The following is a 24,586-nucleotide window of genomic DNA, read 5'->3' as shown; positions in this document are numbered from 1 at the left end:
AGGGAGAACACGCCCACTCTGCCGGATGTGTCGTGTACACACAGAAACACTCATCAGCGTTTCACTTCCACTCGTTAGGAATCAAACGTGTACTTTATAAACAGGGAATACACTGAGGAGAATCTGGAGACATGGCGTATCTAACGACGAACCCGGCGGATAAAGAGCGGTCAGTGTCAGCTGTGCTTACATTATTACATCTGTTAAACTGAGAGAGAGAGTGTATGAGTGAGTGACTGATAAAAGAGAGAGAGAGACAGAGAGTGTGTTTGTGTAAATGTGAGTGTGTGCGCGCGAGTGAGAAACAGAGAGTGTGGGATTGAATTTATGTATACACAAACACACAATGAGAGTGAGTAGTCTTGCATATTGACATGTTGATCTTTAATCAGTGTTTATCCTCCAGGTTTATGTGTATTTATCCATCGTACATCAACAGTAAAAAGACATTAGCAGAAGGCAGAAGAATCGCTGCAGAGAAGGTGAGTGTGTGTGTGTGTGAGAGAGAGAGACTGACAGCATTGCTCGCTAGTGTTGATGTATGTATGTGTGTGTGTGTGTTCCTCAGGCTGTGGAGAACCCGTCCTGCACTGAGATCCGAGATGTTCTGGTCGCCGCTGGACTCAATGTTCTGGTGGAGGTTCGTCTGTCACTCAAACGAGCAGACTCTCATGACGTCATCAGTGTGGATTCTCCTGTATGAGTCATGACATCATCAGTGTTTCTCTCGCAGAACAAGATGTATCCGCGCGAGTGGAACCGAGACGTGCAGTTCAGAGGGAGAGTTCGCATCCAGATCAAACTCGAGGACGGAAGTCTCTGCCAGGAGAAGTTTGCGTCCAGTAAATCATTTTAAAGTGTTTCCATCATCATCATCAGTTCACACACTCCCTCTCTCACATATAGACTCTGTCTCTCTCTCTCTCTCACACACGCACACACCCACACTTCAAACTCACCGCCTTTAAAGATTGAAATCTACAGACTCGTGTGTATTAAGCACTGAGATGTGTGTTTTCTCCACTAGAAATAAAAACAATATTACGCCGTTAAATTCACCGTATAACGAGGGGAAATGACACCACTCTTCTCTCTGCCTCCAGGAAAGGACGTGATGTTTTACGCGGCGGAGATGATCCCGAAACTGAAGAGCCGAACGCAGAAGAGCGGCGGAGCCGAGGCCGGAGCCCAGCCGGGGGAGGGGGGGAAGAAAGGGAAGAAGAAGAAGAAGTAGAGGATGAGGAGGGTCACCGCATCGCGCCTCCATTTTGTTTCTCCGTTGACGGACTCCAGACGGACGCTTTCAATGATAAACACTTTCGTTTAAACATCAGATTTTTGTTTTTTGATCTTTTACTTTCAGGAGACAGAGTTTTGTTAATCACTCATGATGGATTGAGTTTAAACGACGAGCGCTGACAGAGCTTGAAATACTCGTGTGTGTGTGTGTGTGTGTCGGATCAGTGTTTGGGTGTCCTTCACTGCACCTGTTCAGAGCCTGAATATTTCCATCTGTCGTTTGTGAGTGTGAAATAAAGAGAATCGAACACAGCTCAGGAGTGTGTGTGTGTTTATTGTGGCATCGGATCAGTGTGAGCTCCTCGTCATGCGGCGCTCGAGTTCGTCTCGCGGTTACTGAAGTTCTTCAGATGTTTGGTCCGAGCCTCCAGTCTCTCGAGCCACTCGTCACGCAGCCTGAAACACACGGGACGTCCTGTTCATCATATTCAACTCTGCAGAAAACAGTTTATTTCAAGCATATTCACCAGTGACACTTCTGCTCACTAATGCTACGTTTATTAAATCATAAATACAGTAAAACAGTGAAATATTATTCTAATGTGAATCATCTGTTTTCTATGTGAATATACAGTAAAGTGTAATTTATTCCTGTGATTTTCAGCATCATTAATCCAGTCTTCAGTGTCACATGATCCTTCAGAAATCACTCTAATATGAGGATTATACATGATCAAGAAACATTCTTATCAATGTTGAAAACAGTTCATATTTTCTGTGGAAGTTAGGGGTATGTTTACTTTAAAACAATATTTTATTCATCAAGGACGATTAAACTGATCAAATTGTTACAAACGATTCTATTACAAATTAATGCTGTTCTTATGAACTTTCTAATCAAAAAATCCTGAAAAATAAAATGTACTAGTTTCCACTAAAAACATGAACTCTTTTCAACATAGATAATAATCTGAATTGATGATTTCTGAAGGATCATGTGACACTGAAGACTGGAGTAATGATGCTGTAAATTCAGCTTTGAACACAGAAATAAATTACAATTTACTGTATATTTACATAGAAAACAGCTGATTTGCATTAGAACAATACAATGTACAGGATTGTTCAGTGTTCAATCAGTGTTCAAAACTGTTATTTAAATTTTTATTGCAGGATTCTTTGATGAATAGAAAGATTTTGTAATATTAAACACTACCGTTCAAAAGTTTGGGGTCGGTAAGAATTTTTATTTTATTTATTGGGGGAAAGAAATAAAAGAAATCAATACTTTTATTCATTAAGGATACATTCAATTGATCAAGAGTGACATTAAAGACATTTATAATGTTATAAAAGATTCTATTTCGGATAAGTGCTGTACTTTTATTTATAAAGCAACTTCCAGGATACACTACTATAACTCTACATAAAAGATCGAGAACAAAAAAACAAGATAAACAATAAAAAAGTACGACACCATTAACCTTTTTTAAATAAACATGAGCTCAGACAAGTAATACGATGATCTTCATATATTTGTGGAAACTGATACATTTTATTTTTCTGGATTCTTTGACGAATAGAAAGTTCTAAAGAACAGCGTTTATTTGGAATAGAATCTTTTGTATCATTATAAAATGTCAATTTGGTCAATTTAATGCATCCATGATGAATTAAATCTTGCATTTTTGAACTGCAGTGAATAGATGTATTAATTATTTTCTCTTTTTATTTTAAGCTTATCTTAAATAAATCTCTCAATATACTACATGTGGGAACGAGTGTTTATAATATTGTATTTGCTGCACAGCTGTCCTGGATTATTGATTGGAGGCTGATAATCTTCTGTGGTCAGCAGGACGCGGGATATTAAATATCAGCTCAGAAACACACACCCAATGTCCCTTCACACCCGCTTCATGTGTATTATAATAATAATAAAGCAGAACATTTTTTTTTAGCTGAGCAACGGTAAATCGCATTCAAAATAAAAGTGTGTGTTTACATAATATGTGTGTGTTTCATTATTTTGTATATATAAATACACACACATGCATGTATATATTTAAGAATATAAAATATATATTTCTATGTATAAATATATATACAAAATAAGCATGCACATATTTCTTGAATATATACATGCATGTGTATATATACAAAATTATTTTGAAAGTGATTAATCATTGCCAAGCATTAAAAAAATATATATTGGGTTTGAAAAGTTTATTTTCTTTATTTTTTAATTATTCAGGATATATTATACAGGTGAAACTCACCTGTATAAATATGAATATGGTGCAAAAGTTCAGTAATTCAACTTAAAAGGTGAAACTAATATATTATATAGACTCATTACAGGCAAAGTGAGATATTTCAAGCCTTTATGTGTTATAATTGTGATGATTATGACTTAAACCAAATTAAAAATTAGTATATTGTGAAAAGGTTTTCATATCTGTAAGCCATAATCATCACAATTAGAACAAATAAAGGCTTGAAATATCTCACTTTGCATGTAATGAGTCTATATAATATATTAGTTTCACCTTTTAAGTTGAATTACTGAACTTTTGCACCATATTCTTTAATTTTGCGAGGTTCACCTGTATTATATTGTTCAGTCCAGCGCTTTAATATATGCAGAATTGCCTGTATTAACACAACAGTGCTTTGAAGGAAAGAAAACCTCAGTAAGAGTGTACGGTGATGAAAGCGCAGGTGGTGTGTGTGTGACTTACTTGGTGAGAGCGCTCTTCTTCATCCTGTCTTCCTCCACGTCTCTCATGTGACTGTGATTGACGATCTTCTGCTCCCAGAACGTCTTGATGAAGAGTTTGTCATGAATGAGAGCAGAACTCATGTCCTGTGGAGAGAACAACATCATCATCATCATCAGAGGTCAAAGGTCACGTCTCCAAAGGAAAGAATAAACTGAAGTGAGTGTTGTGTGTAGTGACCTGTGATTGAGCTGTTCAGCACGACGACGCGGTGTGTGTGTGTCTTTATACGTGTCATCATCAGCGTCTGTAACGGCGTGTGTGTCCGAGCTCCTCCTCGAGTTTATTTCAGATCGCTCGGCCTTTCTCTCCTCGCTGTCGATGGACAAACAAAACCGTGAACACTAATGAACTTATCACTGCAAACACCTGATGACAGTATCATGTTCACATCTCAGCAACACACACACACACACACTCACAGTGTCACACTCGGGACTTCACACCTGATATCCGCCTGCATCCATTACATGAAGAATGTATTTTTAAGGTGGAAAACATCTCGCATATGTTGTAAAGCACCATTGCATCTAAAATAACCCCGTCTAATCATCAAGTGACAGACGCATTAAAACACGTGTGTCACGGCTCAATCTGCACTTGCGTGTTCAGAGGAACATCTCTCGCATCTGTGCGTCCACCAGCAGCTCATTAAAATTGACCTTTAGTGTAGAATATTGCAGGGTTTGTTCTAAATGACTTATGTGTGTGCGGCGCATCATTATAGCGTTAGTAATCTGGAATCAGAATCAGTTCCTCTTCTCTGATGATGTGGGCGGGGCTATGACCTGTCACTCACACGAGATCAGCCAATAGCAAACCACAAACATCCAATCAATTCCCCACAGACACAATCAAGCCCCGCCCACATTTTTAAGGCGTAAAAAAATAAACGCTTACGACATAAAATGTCCTTAACCCTCCGGGGTTGTTCGTTTCAGAGTCACACTCGGGGTGTTCGGGTCCAAATGGACCTAAAAGGGCGGGATTCATATTTAAAAAAAAAAAATCATGATTTTTTTTTTTTACTCGTTTTTTATAATATTTTTTCTTTTCTTTTTTGGTGTTTTGAGAAAATTTCAAAAATATTTTTTTTTTATAATTAGTATTAATGCATAAATTATGACAAAATTCCCCACAATTGAACATAATAGAAAAAATATATTTTTTTAAATTATTTTTTTTAAAGCTGTATTTCATTTTAGAGTCAAGCCTAGGCCTCATAAAAGCAATTTTTGAAATGAGATGGATGCCATCTGGTGGACAAACTGAGCATTTAAAAAATGCAAAACACATGTATAATCTGATTTTTTTGGTGTGTGTGTGTGTGTGAATGTGTCTGTTTTGCACTCTTGATGTTTTATAGATTCACCCCTTCACTGTTGTGTGCTTTTTTTCAAGATCGTGGCTGATTTGTAGATTGTACGCACAAAAAAACTCAGTATTTTCACATTTTTGCCAATTTCCCTTTTATTTTCCATGTGGGTCCATTTGGACCCGAACACCCCAAGTGTGACTATTTTTTTTTACAACCACTAAGACTACTCACATCCTGTCCCCAATTTTTTTTTGTGCGTTCAAATACCAACAAAGTCACCAAATTTCGGACCATTCCGAGGAAGCTCTGATTTAAAAAACAACAACAATTATTTAAATTCTTCGGGTCCATTTGGGTCGAACAACCCCAGAGGGTTATTAAACATAAGTATTATGGCACTGCACACGTGTGCAAGTTATTTTTAACCCGTTTTTTCCTGGATTATCTTTCAATCTAATTGAAATTTCATCCAGATTAATCAGGTGTTTAAAGGGGACCTATAATGTTCTGAGGAGTCCCAGAATGTGTGTTTGACGTCTCAGCTCAAAATACCCCACAGATCAGTTGTTACACCCTGTTATAAATGGACATTTTTCAGAGGAAGGAAAAACATGCTGTTTTCGCGCATGTGTCTTTAAATGCAAATTATATGTTGCTGCGCCCCCTTTCCAGAAGAGGGCGGAGCCTGTACAGCTCGTGCCTCAAATACTCTGCCGAAAATTTCTATGGTGCTCAGGTGACGTTGCAGTTCTTCATCATCATGATTATTGATTATCTGCATGCGTTTTAAAGTCACATCAGTGTAAACTTGTGAAATATGGTTTTCTGAGCACACACACACGAATCATTTGCGCAGAAAGCTGGATATCCGACGGAGCGTCACGTGAGTATTACACTAAGTTCTCTTTCACGTCGTATTGCGCTTAAACTGTCAAATATGCAAGATACTAATACTAATAGTTTGGAGTATCAGCTTTCTAGCACACAATTTGAGCGAGATTCTGAAGGAAATTGACACGGTGTTTCAGTATTTGCATATTTTACGTCAATTGGCCAGCCCGGCTGGCGTTAGCCTATAAGATTTCAGCAGAAGTGAAGAAGGGGAGGAGTTCCCACATACGACTTCCGTAATAGCCTTGATAGGGAAAAAAAATATCGTTTCTGAATGTTCAAAACATTCAATTTCCTCATTCTTCGCACATTATGGGAACGCTACTTTTGAATGTTCTCTGAGCGTTCGTAACATAGTAACAATATAAACGTATCAATGCATAATATTGTTGCGCTGATGTTTTGAGAACATTATTAAAGACCTATTTTTGTTCATAACGTTCCTGTCCGCTGAGAAGAGTCTGTAAATGAACAGATATGAACGGCGATGGCTGTGGATCTGATGTATTGTTCTGCACATTACAGCACATTAACACCCGCTCGTTTCGTTGCCCTTTTACACAAGGCCAAATGTATCTGGAAAATTTGGGTGCGATACAAATCCGACCACAAGTGTGACACTTCATGTCTTCTGGGCGTGATTTGTCCTGATCTCGAGGTCTTAGCTCTATTTGCGTCTCGGCGGTGTGTCGTTGTGATAGAAGACACTAATGCTGCTTAAGACAGCAGTCGCAGCTGCACAGACTCATGGAGTCATTGTTTTAAAATAACCTTTGCTGGATGGATGTTTTCTGACCCTGCATCGAGGATTTTACACACACACACACACACACACACACACTTGATGTAAGCTCATGAGAGAGTTAGTGTGATGCAAATGTCAATTCATGAGAAGCATGAGCTCAGATCATCAGTGAGGTCCACGATCAATCCGACCCAAACATCCATACAGAACCTGTGCTGACTGAAAGAACACGGGCTGGTAAAAAAAAATATTTGATGATAGAACAGCATTTTGAGAGATTTAGGTTTTTTTTTTTTTTTGTAAGCGGGTAATTTTTGTAAAAAGGTAAAAAATAAATAAATACGAAAGTTATATGTGTGAGAAAAGTAAGTTTTAGTCCAATGCAAAAAATATTAACTAGCATTTTCAGGAAAAAGAAAATCCTCTCCGGGTCAAAATGAGGTTAACATCGAGGGAATCTGAGCGTATGCTTCAATGTCTGAATTTAAATACATTTACTACAATAATATAATTTTCACACTTTTCTTTATTCAGAAATATCAAATGATGTTGTTTTAAAATGTGCAGTGAGACTAACTATTTACATTCATGCATTATTAATCGCTTCTATGACTTACAAAGTTCATGTCAATTTAATAATAACAACAGATAAAATTTTTGATTTTTGCAATATTGAAACGATCATCACCTAGAATAAGTAAATGCATTAAGAAGTAGAGGCCGACCGATGAAGGATTTTGAAGGCCGATACCGATACAAATATTTGTTGGTTTTAAAATCCGATATATCGAAACGCACAACAAAAAATGAACAGATTTCCCTAACATTAGTTATTTGTAGTTATTTATGAGTTTTAACTAATGCATTTTATAAAGAAACTTGTTTCTTTTATTGTCACAACAGAACAGACTGATGACTGAGCGCCCTCTGGTGGACAAACTATACAACTCCAACACTCATGACATGGTTCAAGTGTGTTTCGTCCGTTTTTATTTTATTTTTGAAATATTCATTTATCGGCCATTATAACTGTCGATACCGATAGTTTGGAAAATGCCTAATATCGGCCGATAATATCGGCCTGGCTCTATTAAGAAGTATGTGAGTTGATGTTAACAAATGTAAGCTTGCTGTAGAGTTTAGAGAAAGGCCGGATGAGTTTATTGGCTCTTGGCCGAAGCCGGAGTCACTGACATGGAGATGAGATTAAACAACACACACAAACACACACACTCGCCAGCTTTAACAAGTTAACAGATATCAGATGAAGTGACAGCAGATCCGCTGACATTCACCCAGATCATTGTGTTTCCCTCACTGAGAGAGAGAGAAGAAAAGGTACAAAAGCTGTCATAATGTTCTAATATATGTCAAATGTACGCTTTTGGTGCCGGTATACAGAAGAAACTCGAAAAATTAGAATATCGGACAAAAGCTCAAACTTCAAATCAACTTAAAAGGTGAAACTAATATATTATATAGACTCATTACATGCAAAGTGAGATATTTCAAGCCTTTATTTGTTATAATCCCAAATTCAAAATTATAATATAGTGAAAAGGTTTTCATATCTATAAGCCATAATAATCACAAGGCTTGAAACAATGAAGGAGATTGATTAAATCATCAGAAACTCAAAATATTATAAATTATTCAAGTTGATTTGACAAAAGAAAAAATGTTGTAATTACAAATACCCAAACACTGGGAAAATAACCCAAACAACTGACCCAAAAGGCTCAACCCAGGATTTGGGTAGAAAAAAATAACCCAAGATTTTTTTAGAGTGTATCTTTGAGGTACTAATATAGACTTTTCAGGTACAGCGCTGAACCTATTGAGGGATCACCCCAGCGTCAGCTTTTGGACCTTTTTTTGTTTTTTGAGTGCAGAAGAACAGGAACTAGCCTATATGACATTTAAAGGCTTCAAATACAGAACCTTTCAGGATCATTTCATCCCACATCTTGTATAAACATACTTTGTCAATAGAAAATACATTTAAATAATAACTACAATAAATTCAATAATCTTTCCTTATTTAGCAATTCCTTATTCACTTATTTAACAAATTGTATTTATTAAAGAAAGAAAAGGGTAATCCTCATAGAGAGGAAGAAAGCCAACATGAACGTGACTGAAACATTTACACACAGAGAAGCTTACGAGATAACAGGGAAACAGCAGAACAACAACAGAACTACAAACAGACACAGGAAGCGAAGGCATAAACACAATAAAAGTCCTTAAACACAAAACAGGGGAAAAGCGACATTTGGTAAAAACGAGTCAAGAACCCCAGAGTTCTAGATTGAACCAATGAATCTTTACTCTAATTAAATAATGTTTTGGCTAAATTAAAAAACAACAGTTTGCATACATTGAAAAAACAATAATAAAACTATGTTTAACCAACAAACTACTTTGAGTTTGAGGTTTAACAATCATTTGCAGCATAAACTAATTTTTTGTCGATTACTCACAAATATTAAGTTGTTTAACTAATTTTAAACTATTAATCTGATGTATTTCACTTAGAAATCAATAGTTTTCAGCACAATATCTTTAACATATTTTGAAAAAAAAGTCGAAATAATCGTAAGAATAAACTCGACTTTATTATCAATATTTAATGAGTTAATTCTCAAGATTGTATTTCGGTTTTATTTATCTCGAAATTTAGAGTTTAATTTCGCATTACAATGACTTTAATCTCAAGATGGTTTCATTTTTTTTTATCATCGCTTGGCCCTAATCCTCTTCCGTAGAATGGCCAATTTTTTTAATTATAAAGATAATATCATTAAGTTAGTACAACTTAAAAATAAATCTACTAAATATCTGTTAAAACACAATATTAAGTTGATGTAATGATCAGTGTTTTAATAACTTATATAGTGTTTTTGTCATTTTTATTAGTTTTATCTACAAGTTATTTTAGTAAATCAAGTTAAACTAAAAGAAAATGAAAAAAATATTGATTTCAATGAACAGTAATAATACTGCTGATCAAAATGATGATGACTTGTCGATGAGCCGTGTGTAACTGGACCGAGCTTGCGCTCTGCTGGTCACACTGTGTGTAATCTCATTTCACTAGTTCACACACTTACAAAAAATCAGAGGGAGAAATTTTAATGCATATTTGGCGTGCTGTCCGGGGGAAGGGCTTCGAGCTCGGGATTCATGTGTGTGTGTGTGTGTGTGTGTCACACCTGCAGTCAGTATCCCACATTAGGAACAGTTGCTCATCACTGAAAGGACCGGGCATGACAGGCTGGTGGACCTCACTGCTGATTTAAACACATAGATATACACACTAGATGTCGCCTTGTCTACGGCAGTTCATTGGAACGAATCATAGACATTTTGCCTCCACGTTTCCCCGATTGCGCGCGAGCTTCTTCTCCTGTACATATACGGTAATCTCTGAGAGTCGTGTGGGTATGACGCAATCGTTAGCCTACTTTCACTAAAACTGCTTCTACAGGGCCATAACATAAGCTACAAGGTAATGGAGCCTTTTATACATTGTTGTGTTTCTTTAGAAATAAATAAAGGACAAATGGGGTCTTCAAACGCCTCAGATGTAAAGTTATTTGCTGTCAAAGTGACGCCAAAATGAATGGGAGTCAATGGGAATGTTAACGCAAGTGAAGTTCTGCTACAAGATGGCAGCTCCCGCGAGGCTTCAACTTCCGGTGGATGGATTACCCCCTTGGGGGCGAATGCGTCAATAGAGCCGCCATCTTGGAACAGGGGAGCTCCTCCTCTTTAACGCATCAGCGTCAATGTAGACACAGGTCTAATGGAAATAAAATCAGAATTAATCATCATGAATGCGATTTTCTTTTTTTTCTTTTTTTTTGTTCAGATTTCATTCGTGTGATCATCACACACAGAACAAAAGTCCACCGCCATCAATTAATCCGAAGTAAAGCCAGAGATAGCAGCGTTACCTTTGATTCCAAATTAAATTAACTTGTATTGTGGAATGAAATAAAGCATATAAAATGCGTGTCATGTACGGATGAGTGTGTGGACTGAGACACAAGGCATCAGATCACACCCAGTGAAATATAAATAGACTCGTGTCCAAACAGAAATCTAAATTCAGACGCCGGTAAACAAGCAGCTGAAGCTGACGCACAGAAGCACAGAGGAGTCGCAGGTATTCACACACACACACACACACACACATTAACACGTGTATTATGCTCTTATTAATGACATATTTCTGCTAGTTAGACGTGCTGTGAATATGCGGTTGTGCTGTACTCTGGGTGACTCTTCAAAGGTTAGAGGTCAAACAGACTGTTGCTGAGTCACACCGTCCACACACACACACACCAACACCTCAGACTCCTGCCGCACAACAGATGACCTGAGAACGTATTAAGTTATAAAAATGTTATTTCTGAAAGTTTTCTGAAGATTCAAAACATCCAGTTTTTTATTTATTTATTTTTTTAAATTGTTGGTTATAAAGAAATATTGTATCAATCTTCAAACATTATGGAATGTCACGTTGGAAATGTTCTCTAAATGTTAAGTGGCAACATTTGAAAAACATGATATACATATATATCATATAATTGACTCAGTCTGCCATAGTTTCAATTTGTCTTATAAAAATATAACTCATAATTTTTTATCTTTTTGTCAGAATTTTTATGTATAATTTTGACTGTTTAAGTCATGATTTTTGCTTTTCAAAACATGATAGAAAAAATGTTCCATGAACGATGTGTAAATAATGTTTTTATTTATGCTAACGCTTTGAGAAGATTATTAGAGAGCGGATAACTTTAAGAGTATTCTGTTAGGAATCGTGTTTGATCATAACTTTGAGGATCTTGCCAGACATTCCTGTTCACTGAGAAAGCTTTACATGAACTCCATTATCACTAAACAACTGATTAAAGCTGTGTGTGTGTGTGTGTGTGTGTGTGTGTGTGTGTGTGTGTGTGAGATCACAGGTTCAGTTTATACTTCACCACACTGGATTAAGTATATTCTTTCTCAGTGTCTGATCATGTTTTCCAGCACAAATATTTTTTTTTTCAAAACTTTTACTAAATGATATGAGATATTAAGTTTTAATTGTGTGAGTGATTGAGTGTGTGAGTGAGTGAGTGAGTCAGTGAGTGAGTCAGTGAGTGAGTGAGTCAGTGAGTGAGTCAGTGAGTGAGTCAGTGAGTGAGTGAGTCAGTGAGTGAGTCAGTGAGTGAGTGAGTCAGTGAGTGAGTCAGTGAGTGAGTCAGTGAGTTAGTGAGTCAGTGAGTGAGTCAGTGAGTGAGTCAGTGAGTGAGTCAGTGAGTGAGTGAGTCAGTGAGTGAGTCAGTGAGTGAGTCAGTGAGTGAGTCAGTGAGTGAGTGAGTCAGTGAGTGAGTCAGTGAGTGAGTGAGTCAGTGAGTGAGTCAGTGAGTGAGTCAGTGAGTGAGTGAGTCAGTGAGTGAGTCAGTGAGTGAGTCAGTGAGTGAGTCAGTGAGTGAGTGAGTCAGTGAGTGAGTCAGTGAGTGAGTCAGTGAGTGAGTGAGTCAGTGAGTGAGTCAGTGAGTGAGTGAGTCAGTGAGTGAGTGAGTGAGTCAGTGAGTGAGTCAGTGAGTGAGTGAGTCAGTGAGTGAGTGAGTGAGTCAGTGAGTGAGTGAGTCAGTGAGTGAGTGAGTCAGTGAGTGAGTGAGTGAGTCAGTGAGAGAGTGAGTCAGTGAGTGAGTGAGTGAGTGAGTGAGTGAGTGAGTCAGTGAGTGAGTGAGTCAGTGAGTGAGTGAGTGATTGAGTGTGTGAGTGAGTGAGTCAGTGAGTGAGTGAGTGAGTGAGTCAGTGAGTGAGTCAGTCAGTGAGTGAGTGAGTCAGTGAGTGAGTGAGTGAGTCAGTGAGAGAGTGAGTCAGTGAGTGAGTGAGTGAGTCAGTGAGAGAGTGAGTGAGTCAGTGAGTGAGTGAGTGAGTGAGTCAGTGAGTGAGTGAGTCAGTGAGTGAGTGAGTCAGTGAATCAGTGAGTGAGGGAGTGAGTCAGTGAGTGAGTGAGTCAGTGAGTGAGTGAGTGAGTGAGTCAGTGAGTGAGTGAGTGAGTGAGTCAGTGAGAGAGTGAGTGAGTGAGTCAGTGAGAGAGTGAGTGAGTCAGTGAGTGAGTGAGTCAGTGAGTGAGTGAGTGAGTCAGTGAGTGAGTCAGTGAGAGAGTGAGTGAGTGAGTCAGTGAGTGAGTGAGTGAGTGAGTGAGTCAGTGAGTGAGTGTGTGAGTGAGTGAGTGTGTGAGTGAGTGAGTCAGTGAGAGAGTGAGTGAGTGAGTGAGTGAGTCAGTGAGTGAGAGAGTGAGTGAGTCAGTGAGTGAGTGAGTCAGTGAGAGAGTGAGTGAGTCAGTGAGTGAGTGAGTCAGTGAGTGAGTGAGTGAGGGAGTGAGTCAGTGAGTGAGTGAGTGAGTCAGTGAGAGAGTGAGTGAGTCAGTGAGTGAGTGAGTGAGTGAGTCAGTGAGTGAATGTGTGAGTGAGTGAGTGAGTGAGTGAGTCAGTGAGTGAGTGAGTGAGTGAGTCAGTGAGTGAGTGAGTGAGTGAGTGAGTGAGTGAGTCAGTGAGTGAGTGAGTCAGTGAGTGAGTCAGTGAGTCAGTGAGTGAGGGAGTGAGTCAGTGAGTGAGTGAGTGAGTCAGTGAGAGAGTGAGTCAGTGAGTGAGTGAGTGAGTCAGTGAGAGAGTGAGTGAGTCAGTGAGTGAGTGAGTGAGTCAGTGAGTGAGTGAGTCAGTGAGTGAGTGAGTCAGTGAATCAGTGAGTGAGGGAGTGAGTCAGTGAGTGAGTGAGTCAGTGAGTGAGTGAGTGAGTGAGTGAGTCAGTGAGTGAGTGAGTGAGTGAGTCAGTGAGAGAGTGAGTGAGTGAGTCAGTGAGAGAGTGAGTGAGTCAGTGAGTGAGTGAGTGAGTCAGTGAGTGAGTGAGTGAGTGAGTCAGTGAGTGAGTGAGTGAGTGAGTGAGTGAGTCAGTGAGAGAGTGAGTGAGTGAGTCAGTGAGTGAGTCAGTGAGTGAGTGAGTGAGTCAGTGAGAGAGTGAGTCAGTGAGTGAGTGAGTGAGTCAGTGAGAGAGTGAGTGAGTCAGTGAGTGAGTGAGTGAGTGAGTCAGTGAGTGAGTGAGTCAGTGAGTGAGTGAGTCAGTGAATCAGTGAGTGAGGGAGTGAGTCAGTGAGTGAGTGAGTCAGTGAGTGAGTGAGTGAGTGAGTGAGTCAGTGAGTGAGTGAGTGAGTGAGTCAGTGAGAGAGTGAGTGAGTGAGTCAGTGAGAGAGTGAGTGAGTCAGTGAGTCAGTGAGTGAGTGAGTGAGTCAGTGAGTGAGTCAGTGAGTGAGTGAGTGAGTGAGTGAGTCAGTGAGTGAGTGAGTCAGTGAGTGAGTCAGTGAGTCAGTGAGTGAGTGAGTGAGTCAGTGAGTGAGTGAGTGAGTCAGTGAGTGAGTGAGTGAGTGAGTCAGTGAGAGAGTGAGTGAGTCAGTGAGTGAGTGAGTGAGTCAGTGAGTGAGTGAGGGAGTGAGTCAGTGAGTGAGTGAGTCAGTGAGAGAGTGAGTGAGTGAGTGAGTCAGTGAGTGAGTGAGTGAGTGAGTCAGTGAGTGAGTGTGTGAGTGAGTGAGTGAGTCAGTGAGTGAGTGAGTCAGTGAGTGAGTGAGTCAGTGAGTGAGTGTGTGAGTGAGTGAGTGAGTCAGTGAGTGAGTGAGTCAGTGAGTGAGTGAGTCAGTGAGTGAGTGAGGGAGTGAGTCAGTGAGTGAGTGAGTCAGTGAGTGAGTGAGTCAGTGAGTGAGTGTGTGAGTGAGTCAGTGAGTGAGTGAGTCAGTGAGTGAGTGAGTCAGTGAGTGAGTGAGGGAGTGAGTCAGTGAGTGAGTGAGTCAGTGAGAGAGTGAGTGAGTGAGTGAGTCAGTGAGTGAGTGAGTGAGTGAGTCAGTGAGTGAGTCAGTGAGTGAGTGAGTCAGTGAGAGAGTGAGTGAGTGAGTGAGTCAGTGAGTGAGTGAGTGAGTGAGTGAGTCAGTGAGTGAGTGTGTGAGTGAGTGAGTCAGTCAGTCAGTGAGTGAGTGAGTCAGTGAGTGAGTGTGTGTGTGTGTGAGTCAGTCAGTCAGTGAGTGTGTGTTAGTGAGTCAGTCAGTCAGTCAGTGAGTGAGTCAGTGAGTGAGTGTTTCAGTGAGTGTGTGAGTGAGTGTGTGTTTCTATCAGCTGCTGTATGTGAGGATGTCGCTGCACTGGTTCAATCACATGTGTGTGTGTGTGTGTGTTTTGTTTCTTACGGTGTGTGTTGTTCAGCATCATGAAGGCAGAGCGGATCGGCGTGGACATTCCCGTGTACGACCTCTCGCTGATCCGAGACCTGTGGGAGGGACGAGTGAGGAAGCAGAAGCAGCGGCAGAGGAAGGAGGAGGAGCGCATCAGCCAAAGTGCTCTAGCCAAGTGAGGACCATTCCCTCCACATCCAAACACACACACACACACACACACAGATTAGTTGCTGTTTGAGCATAAACAACATCTGCAAAGTTACAACGCTCAAAGTTCAAAGCAAAGAGAAATATTCTATTTAACAGAAATCGTTTTTTAAGGACTACAACAAACGGCTGGTGGAACTACACGAGCTTCTTCCTGGGTTAGTGACATCACCAACACTAGAATTTACATAACCCCGCCCCCGGGAACACGCAAGCCGTGTTGAGAAGAGGAAGATTCGTTGTAGTCGAGCACGTTTGTGAGTCTGAAGCTCGAGCTCTTGAAGCTCCGCCCACAGTGCCGAGAGCAGCAGCTCATTTGCATTTAAAGGGACAGACACAAAACGACATGTTTTTGCTCAACCTCAAAAAGGGACAATTTTAACAAGCTATAAAACTTTTCCGTGGGGTATCTTTAGTTGAAACTTCACACACACACACACACACACACACTCTGGAGACATCAGAGACTCATTCTATATCTTGTAAAAAGGGGCATTATACCAGCAGCCCTTTAAAAAGCATACTGATATGAAGCCGGTGTGTGTTTGCAGGGTGAATCAGCAGTGGCAGTATCGCATCGCGTGCCGGAAGCTGAAGAGCGCTGAGGTCTCGGCCCTGCAGTGTTACCTGGACCGATCATGTGATCAACTACACACTCAACACACACTACACAACGGTATGCAGTGTTACCTGGACCGGTCGGGTCATGTGATCAACTACACACTCTGCACACAGGGCCGTATTAAGAGCTCATTGGGCCCCGGGGCTATGAGTTACTGCAGGGCCCCCCCACCACTTTAGGTCACCAACTACATGAGCTAAATGTTATATTATTATAGCCTACGAGTCATTTTATCCATCTATGATATACTTCACAGTTAAGTTATGTTACTTTTAACATGATTTTTTTATCATATCAAAATGTATTGACTAAAATTTTATAATTATTGTGACCAACTTCAATATCACCAAAAAATAATAGTAGCTTAAGAAAATAATCTCAAGCTTACTGATGACAAGAGTCACAAATTAAAATAGAACAAAGGCACAATAAATCGACCTATGAAAAACTTAAAGCACTGAATAATATTATATAAAGTAATCAAATATACAATACATGGTTTTCACTATAAATTCAACATTCATTCTTGTTAATTTTGCAAAAGTAATTCAGTCAAATGCAGTAAATTACTTTCTTTCTGATGTTTGATTAACATTATTGACACACATGGCGACAGCAGCTTTAGCAGCGTCTGTCACTTTGACCCCGTTTACACCTGGTATTAAAATGCGATCTGTATCCAGATAAGTTATCCGGATAATAAAAAACGCATGTTAATGCAAGGTGTAAACGCGTTGTGATCGGATCGTGATCGGATCTGCCTGACCACATCTGGAGGTAGTCTGGCTCGCATTGTGTCCGGATCTTTACTAGGTGTAAACGCAATCTGGTTGTTGAAACCACATATGTATATTTTACTCCTCCCAAAAATGCTAAAAAATAAACGAGTGAGAGCGTGTTATATAGGCTATGTCATGTTATAGCCTAGTCAGATGCGACACGCGACACGCATCACCGCAGATGAGCAGCTGAGCGTCTATTTAACGTGCAAACATCGCAAATAAAAGTGAAAGTAAGTCACAGACGCAGTTAACACATCTTCAAGTAAAGAAACGAAATTATCTTACCAGGCCTGTTGCCACTCTCTCTTATTGATGTCTCTGATTTGGAAATTAGCTGATGATCAATAAAATGCCGCTCAGATCTGTTTTTGGTGGCGTCCAATCCAATAAATCTGCATATAACGCAGGAGGTGAAGATCGGATTTATATCCGTTTTGCAAAAACACATTTATGTGGCCAGGTGTAAATGGAATCAGTACTTATTATCCGGATAACTTATCTGGATACAGATCGCATTTTAATACCAGGTGTAAACGGGGTCTTTGAGACCTCAGAGTCGGATTCAAGTGCGCTGTGCAAAACCGTCTCAAGTTCACCACAGTCTATGGTTTACCTTGGTCTCAAAACCAGCATTTACAAAATAAATTCTCCCGCTGCTCACTGTGCCTGAGCAGTTTGAAATAATTTGTATCCAAACCACAACGTTTAAAAACGCATTTAAATGATAAACTTACATCATGATGGCGCAGCAAAATTTAAATATTTCTACCGGATATATTATCGCCAGTCCTTTAGGCGAATATAGAGTTTAATCAAACACAAAAAGCAAAATTATACATCCATCAAGTTAATATTCAAACTTACCGAAAGTTTGTGGGGTCGATGACGCTGTGTTTTAAGAATAGACTAGATTAGAATGAAGAGAAGAGTAAAGGCGATTTATTGGTTGATGTATAACCTATTCTAATAAGGCGCAGGCAGCAATCATCTATAGGCCTACGTGCAGCAGCAGGTCGGTCGTTCACAAGTTAAATATAGAATAAATATATTTGTCATATCAAATTAAAACCTGACGTTTCAATTTACCATGCCCTGCTCAGAGCCGTTGGCATGCCTACGGGGGTTTGATTGACAGGTGGCCTGGCCAATCATAACGCCGAATACGCAACTTTGTCCGACAACAAAGCTGTCAGTCGGTGGACATGAACTTGAAAACGGTAATGTTTAAATTACTTAAATGACAATATTTGAAAGTTGAGACTTTGTTTCATATCAACAGTAAGCTGCTCTGAACTCTCTCGTAATCACTCGGTGTAACGTTAGTCTTTGCCCCGCGAAGTATTTTTCACTGCGTGAGTGCATGAGAACATGATGTGCGTGACTCGCGAGAGCCGCCTGGCTCGTGGCCCGTCACATAGTACCTAAAAAAGGCGGGTCTTTGCGAACGTCTCTATTAATGATAATGATTCCATGATAATGCATGGAATATAAGGCAAAGTGCAACTAAATAACAGGGCTAATTTGTGGGGGACGTTGCGTGGTAAGGCTTTGGTAATCAGATGGCTTGCAGTATCTGCTCCACAGCCAATCACGGGCCCCCTCCTTGCTTGGGCCCCGGGGCTTAAGCCCCGCCTAGCCCTATGGTTAATGCGGCCATGTCTGCACACACTACACAATGGTTATGACGTCCCCTTTAAGGCCCCGTCCACACTACTGCGTTGTCGTTTAAAAACGGAGACCTTTTGCTACGTTTGCACCTCCCGTCCACACTAAAACGGGAAAAACGAAGACCTAAAACGGAGAAGTTTAGAAACGCTGCAGCTGCGTTTTGCGTTTTAAATCTCCGGAGGGCGTTTTAGTGTGGACGAGACAAAGCGGAGGAGTTTACAAACGATGACGCAGTGGCTCACACTCGGCTCTATGATTGGGTGTCATCAGTTATGACGTGTCCTTTCCTGATTCGCCAACCACTGTTTACACCGGCGCGCGCATGCCCAGTGTTGGAGAATGGTCACGTGATCCGTGTTTTCAGTCGTTTTAGTGTGGACGGAGATAAATTCTAATACGCAGGTAAAACGCTAGTGTGGACGGAGATCGTTTTCGTTTTAATTCTCCGTTTTTAAACGAAAACGCAGTAGTGTGGACGGGGCCTAAGTTATGAAATCATTATTTCTGAATGTTCTCAGAAAGTTTTTCTAAATGTTTAAAAAAACACATTCAATTTAGCAACACATTTAAAAAACGTTAGGTCGAACTTCCAACTAAATACTTTTATAACTTTTAAACTTTTTACACACACACTGAACAACATGAAGCATTGCTTGGTCACTGGTTAAGCTAAACTGGTATTATCTAATTGTGGACAGCTGACAGATATTCAACATAATTCATGTGTGAGAGTCCAACAGAAGGACGGACCAAACCAGTCCAATATCAAACACTGAGTTCTGCTTACATTTATCACCAACTATAGCCAATACACTGATCACGTGAGAAATGTTCTGAATATATTGTAGTTTAATATATTTCCCTGACCTCTGACCTTCTGCCTCCTCCAGACACTGACGGCGAGAACAAGAAGTTCATTTTTGAGCTCAATGGAGACAAATGGATGGTAACTCTCTGAAAACGCTTTTGTTTGTCGAGCGCATTTGCTCTCCGTGACTTCGCTATGATTGCGATTTGCAGAAATTACCTGAAGATCTCCAGTTTATGACGTATCTGAGGGAATGGCACATCCACGCGACGAAGATTCGCGAGATTCCCGCGTACATCGAGGCGTTCGTGGATCTGCGTGTTCTGGACGTTCCCAAGAACGGACTGACGAGGATTCCTGTGGAAATCGGTATGTGTCGCTAAACCTCGGATCTCACACCGAATTAAACATTCCACACGGTAGAAATCACACAAACGTCTCGTCTTTCACAGGGAAACTGATCAACCTGAGGGAATTAAATGTGAATTATAATAAACTGAAGAGTATTCCAGCTGAACTCGGAGAATGCGAGAATCTAGAACGATTAGAGATGACGGGAAACAGAAGCCTGTCTGAGCTTCCCTTCGAGGTACAATCCTGCAGTTCTGTCATTCATATAACGTTAGATTCTTTCTTTTACAGATATTTGTGTCTATCCCAGCAAACCCTTCTGTTAAAGTGGTGGTATAATGCCCTTTTCACAAGATGTAAAACAAGTCTCTGATGTCCACAGAGTGTGTGTGTGAAGTTTAGCTCAAAATACCCCAGTTTTTCTGAATGTTAGTTTACGATTTTATGTATTTTTTTTTTTCTGTACGATTTTATGTATCTGATGTGGAGTTAGTCATTGATGACGTCACTTTGTAGGACAACTCGGAAGCTAGCGGCGCATATGGGTTCCCTCGGTCGAAAAGCTATGCATTTTCCCCATAGACTTTTGGAAAATCGCAAAAAAATAAGATCTGTGTTTAACAAAGAGTTGTGACCCTTACACGTTTTGTCTATCAAGATAATCTTTACAAGTTATTTCAAAATGTATCATTTTGAAGCCTATATAAAAATTTAAAAAGAAAAACACAATCAGACACAATAAAGTTTAAAAAAAACCACAAGCAGGTTATAACTGTGTGTTCTAGATCAAAACTTGAAAATATTTAGAGGCTTTTGTAATTAGGATTTAGCAAAAACCCATTCAAAAATCCCACAGGCTTTAGAGCGAGAGAACAGGTGTTCCCCATCGAGATTTCCTACTTACCGGTTATGCGCATGTGCAGACTCATAGTTTTTTTTTTTTTTAAATTTTTTTACAAAAGGTACATTTTCCTGTTATAATGTATAATTTCCCTTTAAAAAATGCTTACTACCATATGAATATTTGTACGGTCAGCCGGCTGAAAAGGAATAACTGAAAGTTTCAGTTACTATAAGAAAAGGTGTACTTTGACAAGTCAAAGATGAATATTTTATGATAATTTTTACTTTTCACACCGTTTTAAAAATAAAAACAGTAGTCTACAGTATACAGTAGCTACTCATAACTTAGAATTGTATTTCATACGACTTTAATCGGCATTCTGTGATCAATTCGCGCTACGGTAGCATTTTTCGACAAGGCAGCAAAAATCGACAGAACACCGGTAGTGCTAAAATGCTAACTCACTTTCGCGTTTTGGCCTACAGAGTGACGTCGTAACTTCGGCACTCTATTTATAAATCTCGTTCCAGGGGGCGGGGTTTATGTAAATTCTAGGGTTGGTGACGTCATCAGCACAACAACATTTTAAATCGATGTTTTGAAATATAGTTTCGATAACTCAATGGAAATGTTTTTCGGTTCTTCTTTCAGCTGCGGAGTCTGAGGAAACTGAAGCACTTGGACGTGTCGGAGAACCAGTTTCCCAGCATCCCGATCTGTGTTCTGCGCATGGAGAACCTGAAGTGCTTAGACATCAGCAACAACAGACTCACAGACCTGCCTGAGGACATCGACCGGTGTGTGTGTGTGTGTGAGAGAGTTTCTGTTGAGGCACACTCACACACTCATCATGAGACGCTGTGATTCTCTCCTCAGACTGGAGGCTATAGAGACGCTGTTCCTCCACAGGAACCGAGTGCGCCGCGTCCCGATGGCGATGGCGAACCTCACGCACCTGAAGATGCTGGTCATCAGCGCCGACGAGCTCTACAGCATCCCGTCCAAGATCGTCGACAGTCCCGACATCAAGTGTGTGTGTGTCAGCAGAAATACCCTGTCCTCGTGTGATTCTGAGAGCGTTGATCCAAACTCACTCGGTCTGATCCTGATCTTTCTGTAGATTAATCCGACTTTATGACAACGCCATCAGCGCTCCGGCCGAGGACGTGACGGAGACGGACGCAGAAGCCCAGGATCAACACGAGAAGCAGTTCATGCAGACATACATCCAGTCTCTTCAGGACAGAGGTGACGTCACACACACACTGGCCATCCACCTCATGGGTTTGGTACTGTTCTTTACATTTAAACCACAAAGTCCTGGGGTCTTGGACTCCACTGATGGATAAATATTTTCCAGAGGGATGGATGACTTAAAATATGTGTTTAAAAATAATACGTTTACAGATATTGAGCTTTAAATGTTCCTTTCAGACACGCAACCGGTGTACACCACTAAAGTGTCCTTCAGCTGCTCGCTGTAGAAGATGAAGAACACACACCATCATCATCATCATCATCATCAGTGTGATCCGGTCATTAGTTCTCTCATTCCGAGTGCAATCCACATTTAAATGCAGGTTATACTGTAGATGAGTTTGAGCATCTAAATGGTTTCGATTTCTGTTGTAGCAGCACTTTTCTATTGTTTTATTGTTGTTTTCCAAATATCTAAACATTCTTAAATCATTTACTGGAGAAGCAAAATTACTGAAGATGTTAAGTTTTGTTTAATGATAAATAAAAGTGTGTTTAAAAAAGAACAAATGAAGAGTTCAGATGCAAAAGCCTCTAAATGCCATTTGAAATTTTCTTCTTTAATGATGATTTTTATCAAACTTGTATATTTAAGTTCAGTGATTTCACTTAAATAACAATTAATTGGTAATTATCATTGCCATTTAAGTGAAATTACTGAACTTAAATATACAAGCTTGATAAAAATGATCATTCTAGAAGAAAATTTCAAATGGCACTTCAAACTCTTCAAATAGAAGTAAACGCAATATATAAGGGCAAATACGATTTCTATACGACTCTTTATCTTGTTTTAAGCAGAAATCACTTTATATCTTCAGTCGTCGTTGTTCTTCCCCAGTAAACGTCTCTTGATTTAATGTGTAGATATTTGCGGGTCAGATGTGTAACACTGACTGACAACGTTCACGTTTATCATCATTAGTTAAAACGCTGATGCCAAACCCATTTTGATCTGGTTTTCGTTGGAGATCCTCATTAAGTTTGTTTTGATGTGACCAAATGTTTAACAGCATGATTATGATCCTGTTTGATAGAACTCAATGTTTTATAAGAAATGTCATTAAAAAGAAGAGCCATTTTAATGAATTGCAATTTCAATGTTTTCATCTATTTTGCCTTCTGCCATAAATATAACCTGCAAATCATGACGTTCTTCCTCAGTGTTTCTGTCTCAAATATCGAAACATTTCTAAATCAAGCCACATTTACTGGAGAATGACTGAAGATATGAAGAAAATGAAGTGAGTTAAAACCAGAACAAATATCTGCCAGTGGAATATTCAAACGGATATTTGTTCTTGTGTTAAGGACATTTTTGATGATTTTTTTTTAATCCTAATATCTTTAGTCTCTCCAGTAAATGTCTCTTGATTTAAGAATGTTTATATATTTGTGCTGGAATATGAGACAGAAACACTGAGGAAGAACGTTGATTTTTTTAAGAGCTGTCGATGGAGAAAAACACAAATCAATCCTGGAATATGAAGTGGTTTATTGAAACATTGATTCACGAACTCGTCTGGTTGCTGTGATCCGCAAACCAATGCTTAAAGGAGTAGTTCACTTTAAAAAAAACTTTTGCTGATAATTTACTCACCCCTGTGTCATCCAAGATGTCAATGTCTTTCTTTCTTCAGTCGAAAAGAAATGAAGGTTTTTGATGAAAACATTCCAGGATTTTCTGCATATAATGGACTTCAATGGGGTCCAAACAGTTCAAGGTTCAAAATGAACGAATTTGGTTCATTCAATGAACAGAATGAATCGAAAACAGATTCATTCATTTTGATGAACGATGATCCTTCACAAATCACTCTAATATGAGGATCTGATGATCAAGAAACATTTATGATTATGATTTTCAACATGAACGAATTTCTGAGTCAATTCATTCTTTTCGTTCGTTGAATGAACCAATTGACTCGAAAAAAGATTTGTTCATTTTGATGAACGAGTTCGAACAGGAGAGTCACGAACGTGCATCACAGAACAGAGCAAGGCGAGCATTTGAGCTTTTAAAACTTAAACTTTGTTATTTATTTATTAAACGAGCGCTCGTTTCGCTTGATAAGACCCTTATTCATCGTCTGGTGTCGTTTAAAGCCCTTTGAACAGTTTGCACTGAAACTGTCTTCTGGACCTTGAACCGTTTGGACCCCATTGAAGTCCATTATATGGAGAAAATCCTGGAATGTTTTCATCAAAAACCTTCATTTCTTTTCGACTGAAGAAAGAAAGACATGGACATCTTGGATGACACAGGCGTGAGTAAATTATCAGCAAAAGTTTTTTTTAAAAGTGAACTACTCCTTTAATGTGCGCTGAATGCATTGATGACAAACTGAGAGTCTGCATAGACATTGAGTCGAGACATCGTTAAAAAACAAAGTGCATTTCATCGTAAAACATCTAAAATGACTTTAGTGGGGCGACGAGCTTATCCTTCATAAATACAGTCACATCAACACTTCATTTTCAAGTATGCATAATCATAATCAGGTCCCCAAGATTGGCGATTAAAGGTTTGCTGTTCTGTGCTGCTGAAACACACACACACACACACAGTCCTGCTTGATAACGCAGTGATCGTCGCGGAGTTAGGTGTGTGTTCATGATGTTATTGCTGCGGTTTATACATCATATAATGCAATCAATCAGATCATCTTAAGCTAACGACACAATGAAACTGAAAATCGTTTAACATACAATAAAAAAAAACTATTTAATTAAATACTCGCATAATAATCAATTCTGTTAGGAAGCAATGATAAATCAGTAACCGTGATGATTGGAAATTATATACATCGATTGATTAAATCGCACACAAAAAATGCTTTT

At 39.5% G+C, this 24,586-nt stretch overlaps 3 protein-coding genes across 4 annotated transcripts; 2 read left to right on the top strand and 1 right to left on the bottom strand.

The window, feature by feature from the left end:
- Positions 1-11: 11 nt before the first annotated feature.
- srp19 (signal recognition particle 19) lies at positions 12-1,551 on the top strand. Its single transcript, XM_039653174.2, has 5 exons — positions 12-169; positions 407-482; positions 569-640; positions 734-842; positions 1,104-1,551. The coding sequence occupies exons 1-5, from the start codon at positions 132-134 to the stop codon at positions 1,232-1,234; spliced, it is 426 nt and encodes a 141-aa protein (XP_039509108.1). The 5' UTR covers positions 12-131; the 3' UTR covers positions 1,235-1,551.
- Positions 1,352-15,331, bottom strand: LOC120463918 (protein FAM240B). Of its 2 annotated transcripts, XM_039653183.2 has the most exons (4): positions 15,219-15,331; positions 4,200-4,334; positions 3,981-4,105; positions 1,352-1,695 (listed from the first exon to the last, which is right to left on the bottom strand). In XM_039653183.2, the coding sequence occupies exons 3-4, from the start codon at positions 4,100-4,102 to the stop codon at positions 1,605-1,607; spliced, it is 213 nt and encodes a 70-aa protein (XP_039509117.2). In that variant the 5' UTR covers positions 4,103-4,105; positions 4,200-4,334; positions 15,219-15,331; the 3' UTR covers positions 1,352-1,604. The 2 variants fall into 2 exon arrangements, with proteins under 2 accessions (XP_039509117.2, XP_039509131.2); XM_039653197.2 differs by lacking the exon at positions 4,200-4,334 and having other exon boundaries at positions 15,219-15,307.
- lrrc2 (leucine rich repeat containing 2) lies at positions 15,221-22,379 on the top strand. Its single transcript, XM_089119932.1, has 9 exons — positions 15,221-15,378; positions 15,965-16,089; positions 19,376-19,431; positions 19,506-19,662; positions 19,746-19,882; positions 21,140-21,285; positions 21,365-21,517; positions 21,609-21,736; positions 21,923-22,379. The coding sequence occupies exons 1-9, from the start codon at positions 15,239-15,241 to the stop codon at positions 21,970-21,972; spliced, it is 1,092 nt and encodes a 363-aa protein (XP_088976058.1). The 5' UTR covers positions 15,221-15,238; the 3' UTR covers positions 21,973-22,379.
- Positions 22,380-24,586: the final 2,207 nt, after the last annotated feature.

This window comes from Pimephales promelas, chromosome 14, assembly GCF_988280905.1.
Source record: "Pimephales promelas chromosome 14, fPimPro1.hap1.1, whole genome shotgun sequence".
Classification (NCBI taxonomy): domain Eukaryota; kingdom Metazoa; phylum Chordata; class Actinopteri; order Cypriniformes; family Leuciscidae; genus Pimephales; species Pimephales promelas.
This window is presented reverse-complemented; position numbering and strand designations above follow the sequence as displayed.

What these genes read in the sequence shown, in the direction of transcription:
- srp19 (XM_039653174.2), top strand. Translation starts at nt 132, where the DNA reads ATGGCGTATCTAACGACGAACCCGGCGGATAAAGAGCG. An exon ending in AACCCGGCGGATAAAGAGCG is followed by an intron (nt 170 to 406) that starts GTCAGTGTCAGC and finishes TTTATCCTCCAG; the next exon opens with GTTTATGTGTATTTATCCAT. An exon ending in GACTCAATGTTCTGGTGGAG is followed by an intron (nt 641 to 733) that starts GTTCGTCTGTCA and finishes TTTCTCTCGCAG; the next exon opens with AACAAGATGTATCCGCGCGA.
- LOC120463918 (XM_039653183.2), bottom strand. Translation starts at nt 4,102, where the DNA reads ATGAGTTCTGCTCTCATTCATGACAAACTCTTCATCAAGACGTTCTGG. An exon ending in AAGAAGAGCGCTCTCACCAA is followed by an intron (nt 1,696 to 3,980) that starts GTAAGTCACACA and finishes CGTGTGTTTCAG; the next exon opens with GCTGCGTGACGAGTGGCTCG.
- lrrc2 (XM_089119932.1), top strand. Translation starts at nt 15,239, where the DNA reads ATGAAGGCAGAGCGGATCGGCGTGGACATTCCCGTGTACGACCTCTCG. An exon ending in TGTCTGAGCTTCCCTTCGAG is followed by an intron (nt 19,883 to 21,139) that starts GTACAATCCTGC and finishes TTCTTCTTTCAG; the next exon opens with CTGCGGAGTCTGAGGAAACT. An exon ending in CTGCCTGAGGACATCGACCG is followed by an intron (nt 21,286 to 21,364) that starts GTGTGTGTGTGT and finishes TTCTCTCCTCAG; the next exon opens with ACTGGAGGCTATAGAGACGC.